The sequence below is a fragment of the Solanum verrucosum genome, unplaced genomic scaffold (assembly GCF_900185275.1).
Source record: "Solanum verrucosum unplaced genomic scaffold, falcon-dt-bn FXZP01000268.1, whole genome shotgun sequence".
NCBI lineage: Eukaryota > Viridiplantae > Streptophyta > Magnoliopsida > Solanales > Solanaceae > Solanum > Solanum verrucosum.
This window is the reverse complement of record NW_026019957.1, coordinates 3,463,364-3,470,352: the sequence shown is the minus strand read 5'-3', so window position 1 is coordinate 3,470,352 and position 6,989 is coordinate 3,463,364. Positions and strand designations below refer to the sequence as shown.

At 32.5% G+C, this 6,989-nt stretch overlaps 1 protein-coding gene across 2 annotated transcripts; it reads right to left on the bottom strand.

Annotated features, from left to right (window-relative positions):
* Positions 1–378: 378 nt before the first annotated feature.
* Positions 379–4,916, bottom strand: LOC125814530 (serine/arginine-rich splicing factor RSZ22-like). Of its 2 annotated transcripts, none has more exons than XM_049493985.1 (6): positions 4,638–4,916; positions 2,515–2,617; positions 1,710–1,798; positions 1,259–1,484; positions 1,070–1,180; positions 379–693 (listed from the first exon to the last, which is right to left on the bottom strand). In XM_049493985.1, exons 1-6 carry the CDS (start codon positions 4,666–4,668, stop codon positions 657–659), a joined length of 597 nt encoding a protein of 198 aa, XP_049349942.1. In that variant the 5' UTR covers positions 4,669–4,916; the 3' UTR covers positions 379–656. The 2 variants fall into 2 exon arrangements, with proteins under 2 accessions (XP_049349942.1, XP_049349941.1); XM_049493984.1 differs by lacking the exon at positions 4,638–4,916 and adding an exon at positions 3,659–3,810.
* Between the last annotated feature and the right edge of the window lie 2,073 nt (positions 4,917–6,989).

Genomic DNA, 6,989 nt, shown 5'->3' with positions numbered 1-6,989 from the left:
TACATGCAACCCTTGAAGCCATGAACTTCCACGAGTAAGCTTTCAGATACCGGAACAATGACCTTGCTGATGTGGCGATCAATTGTTTAACAAGAATGTGAGTTTCTCAACCTCTCTGTAACAGACTAGGTACCTGCCATATGACTGTGATGCCATTCATCATCCTTAATATCTACTTTTAATATACCACTACACTTTGAGGTGAGGCGTGTCATAGCAGCAGAGATTCAATCAAACAGAAGAGCATCTAGTGATGTAGCTAGCTGGGATCCACAATCATTGAAATTGAAGATCCCACAGCAGGGCAGTGAAGAACGAAACCACAGAGTGTGGGAGCAGAAAACCAACGAAGCAGAGTACCGTGAAGACACCTCGATACAAGAAAACAAAAGTAAATTTTTAGCAGCATTCTTTAGGATATTTCTTTTCTAAAGATAATAGACGCCATAAAGTACAAAAGGTCTATGTCCCTAACATAATGGTTCTTAAAAAGGGAAAAAGTTGAGAAATTAAAAAAACACACTTATAATATCATATGAAAATTAAAGCCGTTGAAGTTGAGGGCATGGCCTCACTTACACAGCTGTGATCAAGTCAAGCATAGTAACACACACATCGAAAAACTCCTGAATGAGACAAGTAATCAACTTCTCCGTTCAGCTCCTGCTTCTGATTCGGTCCCTGACACCATTTCTGTTTTACAAAGCAGAAGAAGGATAAGGATAACAAGAGCATTGATAAGATTCATTATCAATATGAAAGAATAAATAAACGAACATATTTGTATAGCATGAGACCAGACAATGTCCCAAAATCAAAAACCCAAAACAAGTAGGTAGGTAGCAACACTGTCAATACACAAGCTACACGAACTAAGGCATGAAACACCAAACAGATACAAAATAATTCAAATGAAGTTCCAAGAAACAATCCAAGAAACAAATCCTAATGTATATAGATATACACATTAGGATGAATCACCCAACTTTAATCAGGTACGAACACTTGAAAAAGAATGCCCAATCAACAAAGATGACACAATAAATGATGCTAAAGTTAGGAAACTCACCCATTGGAATAAGGAACTTCATCTCTTCCACGGTATGGAGATCGGCTATAACTACGGCCACGAGGTGACACGCTTCGGCGTCTGGGGGAACGTCCACGAGGACTATAACTCCTGTTTCAAAAAGGGCATTACAAGGGGGTAAAAGTGAATGTCATGTCCTACTACATATTTGAAAAGTTCTCTTCTGACCTGCGACCATAACTTGGGCTCCTCCGATATCTAGGAGGGCTACGACTTCTACGTTTACCAGGACCTGGACCTCCTCGCACTCTGCATTCACGAGCAAAATGACCAGACTCACCACACTCATAGCACTTCAAATCAGAGCCTCCAGAACGACCACGACCTCCTCCACGGCCCCCACCCCTTTCTCCTCTAGAATTATGTGAGAGCTCCACTCTCCATCCATTTTTACCTGTTTAATGTATCAGGAAAAGAAAAACTTCAAATGCTTCAGTATTTGACATATTGCCAGACTTTACAGATGCTGATGTATAGAGCAAAAAAATATAAAATTGATAATGAAGCTGCAAAGTATTTTGAAAAAGATTGAATTCGGAAAAAGGCAAGATACACGGCCATAAGTAAGATAAGAACCCATTCAGAAGGTTAAACCATATGCATGAGTAAGGGGCAATACCATCCAGATCCCTGATTGCGTCTTGTGCATCTCTACGGTCATCAAAGTCAATAAAAGCATAACCAGGTGGGCGTCTTGCAACCCAAACACTGCAAGCATTTCAATTTTTTTTCATCAAGTGCGTTATGCGCTAATCAGAAAGCATTATAAACAAAGACGGATGGAAAAACAAAGTAGTCAAATTCCATAAATGAAATAGCCCCTACTTATACTGAAGTTCTACGAATGTTTTTAGTAGCTGAATTTATATCCCAAATCCCTTCGATTTAAATCTCAACATGTCACTTTATTTGTCATTCAATAATCAGTCTTTTTTTAAAAGAATTCAAAACAACACATAGGAGTTTCAACAGATCAAAGAGCAACAAAAGCATGGATATCTGATATCTTATACCAGATCCATTCCTTAGAAATTTCTGGCAAAAGTTAGTCATGAATATAAGGAAATAATGTGCTTGCAGTACAGCTTACAACCATTACATCTAAATACTGCTTTAGAGAAACAGGTATACTCATTAAGTTAGAATAAAATTATCTTCTATCTGATAAAAAATAAAACTTAAATGCTCCTTCATGTCAGATTGTTAGTTTATGCTTCATTCATGAACTGAGAAAATATAAGCAATAGAGAATGGATGACTAGTAATCACTAATAACAGGTTCTAGTTGTAAACTAAATATTTACTTGCTCTACTCTATAAGAGTATTCAGCAGCCAATTACTAAAAAATTTGCACATCCTATTTTAAAGAGGTCAACAAGGCATACAGATCAAAAATACAAATGTAGTGTAGAATTTGCTTTACCTTCTTATAACTCCAAAGACACGGAATTCATCTTCTAGTTCTCTTTCAGTGACCCTAGGATCAAGATTTCCAACATACACTCTTGACATCTCGGAATAATAACCTATACAGGAATACACACTTTGGTCAGACACATATATATATATATATATATATATATATATATAAAAAAGTTAAATATTCATAAGGTAATTATAAGAAATTGAATGGTACCGTGTCTGGAATATGCCAAAATCATCAAAAACAAAAAGTTATTTTCAACTCTGTTTTCTTGGTAGCACTGTAGTATACTTAAATTATTAAGGATTTATGCTGTATATGCTGATGATTGCAATATCTGAAAACAATCTGTCTATCCTATTTCACTAAAAACACTAATCTACAGTTGTATGAAAGTGTGTAAAAATAGTTTTACTACAAGTGACTAAGAACTAAACTCCATCATCAATTATTCTTTATGGCGAATACTACGCACTTTGGAATACTATTTTTTTAAGAAGTAGATATATATATTTTATGTTTTAAATTATATAAAAAAGGTGAGGCCACCTATTAAAACTGCTTTCACTATGCAACAACAGCATACTCAGTGTATGCAACCTCACACCTAACTTCTGAAGGCCGAGAGGTTCTTTCCGATAGACATTCAGGTCGACTAAAGCATATACATAACACATATGAAAAGGAAATACATCAGTAAAGAAGTCATGCTAAAAATAAAGAAGAAGAAAACGGTAGCAACAACAAACAATTACAAGAAAAGACATTAACTAATGAGTTCAACAAAACATTATATACATCTACAAACCACAAAAAAGATGATCTTTTTCATATTTTTATTCCCAAAAGGAGTAGGGAAACGGAAATGGCGAAGCAGATTACACCGACGGGAATCGAAAACCTTGCCAACAAGCTGAAAATTCAGGTAGTCAACTAATTGAGCTACTTAAATTCTAGTAAGATGTTCGAATTCAATAAAACGATTAATTTCTTCAATTCTATGAAATTTTTAACAAAATTAGGATTGACGGAACCGCAAAATTCAACTTATCAAACTAAAACAAGTCATAAGTTCAATATTAAACATCAGATCAAACATAAACAGATCTATACAAGTGAAAATTGAAGCAAGGAGACGGCAAACCTGAAACCCTAGTGAAGAACGCGAGAGAGAAAAACCCTAGGCCACCACTATGAAAAGGGGAAATGTTAGAGATATGAATAACTGGATTTGGAATGGGCTTGAAAGCTGTACTCATTGGGTTTAGGCCCAATAGAGCTGATACAAATTTTGGGCCTAGGCCTTTTTAGTTGTGAGGTTGATCCAACTTACTTGATACCTTTTTTATTTCGAAATTCAAATGAATTTTTTTTTGTTACTATAACTTTTTTCACATGCATTTAAATATTTTAATTGTAAAGTATTCTGATTTATAGTACTTGTTATATGTCGTTTTCAAACATGTAAATTATATTTCCAAAATTTTAAAAATTTCATGTCTGAATACTCGGTCAAACTAGAGAGATTTGATTCTCAAAATTCGAACTATACCACATAAATTGAAACAGAAGAAGTAATATTTTTTAGCTACTGTTGAAATATAATTGAGGATTAATCATAGCTCAGAGATTAGAGCGCATCGCATTTGTAACGCTATGGTCATCAATTTGCTTCCGATAGCCAATAGTTTTCCTATTCGCTTTTTTTTCATTTTTTAGATGATTGATAATGTTTCTTTGAAATTAAAGAAGATTGAAATAACATTTTCCTCCTTTTCCCAAAGCTATCAATTTGTTATAGGAACTTTCAATTATGTCAGAAAATGATTATATATAAAATAGAAGGAGTTTTTGTATATTTATCCAATTCATCTCATTCACATCATTCTTTGAAATATTATATTTTAATTTAATTTTGAAACTACTATAACTCCTATTATTTTCTGCGGTAAGAGGGGCCTTCTGATTTTGTTTTAAAGCGTCTAAGAAAAAGATAAAACATTCTAAAAATAGTTATTAAGAAAACATTTATTTATTTAACATCTCAAACAATAACATTTTCACAGGATGGGAGAAATAGAAGTGACCCAAAAAACAAAAACAAAAAAGTGAAGATTACTGACCTTCTCCCATGCAACTCATGAACAGACCCATTATATTTTCCACTATGAACAAGCAAAAGTTTCTCTAGTATATATAAGGTTTAAGAGAAAGAAATACAAGTGAGGAGAGGATGGAATTACCATCGAAAGATATAGTGCAGTGGATAAGGTTGCTTCTTATTTAATCAGAAGTCTTAAGTTTGAATCCTTAGTATTTAAAAAATCCTTGATAGAAAGTGTTTCCCCTTGAAAGGGGTCTTATGTTGAACGAATTTGAATTAATCGAACTTCAATACAGATATCGAACACCAATATAAATAAAATAAAAATGAATAAGGGATTGAATTGAATTTGATTCTATCTTGTTTGTTTAATTGTCTAGGTGTGATGGCTACTGCAACCTATATTTTTTCAGCTAGCATCTGATTCCTAACTTTCACCAATCCTATCGAATATTTTGTTTCGTTCAAATATAATATTGTTAGTTAGAGGTGAAATCAGATTTTTTTTTAAAGATATTCAATATCAAATATTTATTATGTATAACAATAATATATTAAAGGAAATTGCAATAGACTTTTTGAAATTTATATCATACCAATAATTTTGATTATCATATTTTATATAAGTGAAATTTGATTTTTTGAAGTCGTCCAAATCATTCGATTTTTCTTCAATATCTATATGCTTACTTAGGTGTGTGTTTTTGTCACTTAGAAAAAATATCACAAGTAAAACTTGGGACATAATGGATATCATGCGTACTTATTTGAGAAACTCATATAAACAATTTGGGATCATCTAGAGGTGATTTGAGTTGATCGGTAATTGAAAAATAAATCAATTTATTGAGAGGATGAACTACAACAATATATGTGCATATATATACAATATCGTTACATTACAAATATATTCCATCATTTAAAAGACTCAAAACAATCAAAAGAAGTTCATATTTAAAATTTCGGATCATCTCAAGGAAATTTGAGTTGGTAAAGATTGAAAAAAACACTTTATTAGGACTTAAGGTATCCCATTGAAACAAGATTTAGTTCAAGCATCTCAACAAAATATTCTGATTGTCAATACAGAAAACATCTCGCGTTAACATAGAACTCGAGAAAGAGTGAATAAGGTGTTTGGGGGTAGGCAAGCACACGTGATTACAAGTTACAAGCCATAATCAGTTTAGTTGGCTGCTTGCTCTCGAATTGGCTCAAGCAGTAGTACTATTGTGTATTCTACTCCCGTGACTCCTCCATAGACGACAGAGACACCTACGAGCAGAGGCGGAGCTAGGTGGAGGTTCATGGGTTCGAACGAATCCATTAATCATAGATCATATATTTGTATTAGAAAATTAAATAAATATATATGTATATTAACTTGTGAACTCCCTACAAAAATTGATTGACAACTCAATGGTAAGAAAATATGGTGAAAATGCTTTTTACACTAATATTGTGGATTCGAACCCCACTATCAATAAAAAAGAATTCTTTTCCTTTTTTAAAAGAAGCATGTTTTGCAGTTTCAATTTGTATGATATAGTTTTAAAAAAATTATTTAATAAAAAAAAATTGTAGAAAAGGGATTAAAGACAAAGGAGTTAAAGCTGTTGATCAAATTCATTTCCTCTAAAGCTAAAAAGCAAGGTCATAAATTAGAATTAGACTTTGTAATAAACATCTAATTCAATTGACTTAAATTCCTTTTAGAAGGGTTTGAACTCTGAATTAGGTGGATTTAATCAGAATTACAACTTATGAATCTGTAAATTATTTTTTGTTTAGTTGGATAAGCAAGTGCTGAGTACAGTATTTACTATTATGCACAAAATATTTTATATTAACAGGTCCATCAAAAGGTTGCATTCTAAAAAGTGTGATATAGTAATTGAGGTCAACTTTTAATGCACTCACAAATATACATGATCGTTCAAGTAATATAGACCTATGAAATCCACATATAGTATCCAAAACATCACAATTGAGACAAATGTTTAAGTAAGCAATAGAAGATTTCTGGTTGTTGGAGTATAATTTACATCTAAGTTGATTTTTCTCCATATTTTTTCATGCAATACATCTAATCACATGTTTTAGCTCATTATAAAAAAAAAATATGCATCAAATGCAAGATAATGAACCATTATCATTCTCAAAATAAGGTGAAATGTGGATAAAATATGACAAATAGGTGTACAAAAACACCCAAGATCATAAAGACATTCAAATTTTGTGGTCATAATTTACATTCTCAACTTGTTTATCCTTAGGAAGGGAAAAATATTATTAGGAATGTTGTCCCCAGAAATAGACCCTCCAATGCGCAAAATCAAATTTAATCCGACAAAAAATTTAAAAAAAACTC

Coding starts and splice junctions, on each gene's coding strand:
- LOC125814530 (XM_049493984.1), bottom strand. CDS start 3,773: ATGAGTACAGCTTTCAAGCCCATTCCAAATCCAGTTATTCATATCTCT. Junction 2,618..3,658: donor GTTCTTCACTAGGGTTTCAG/GTTTGCCGTCTC, acceptor ATTCCTGTATAG/GTTATTATTCCGAGATGTCA. Junction 1,485..1,709: donor CGCAATCAGGGATCTGGATG/GTATTGCCCCTT, acceptor TACATTAAACAG/GTAAAAATGGATGGAGAGTG.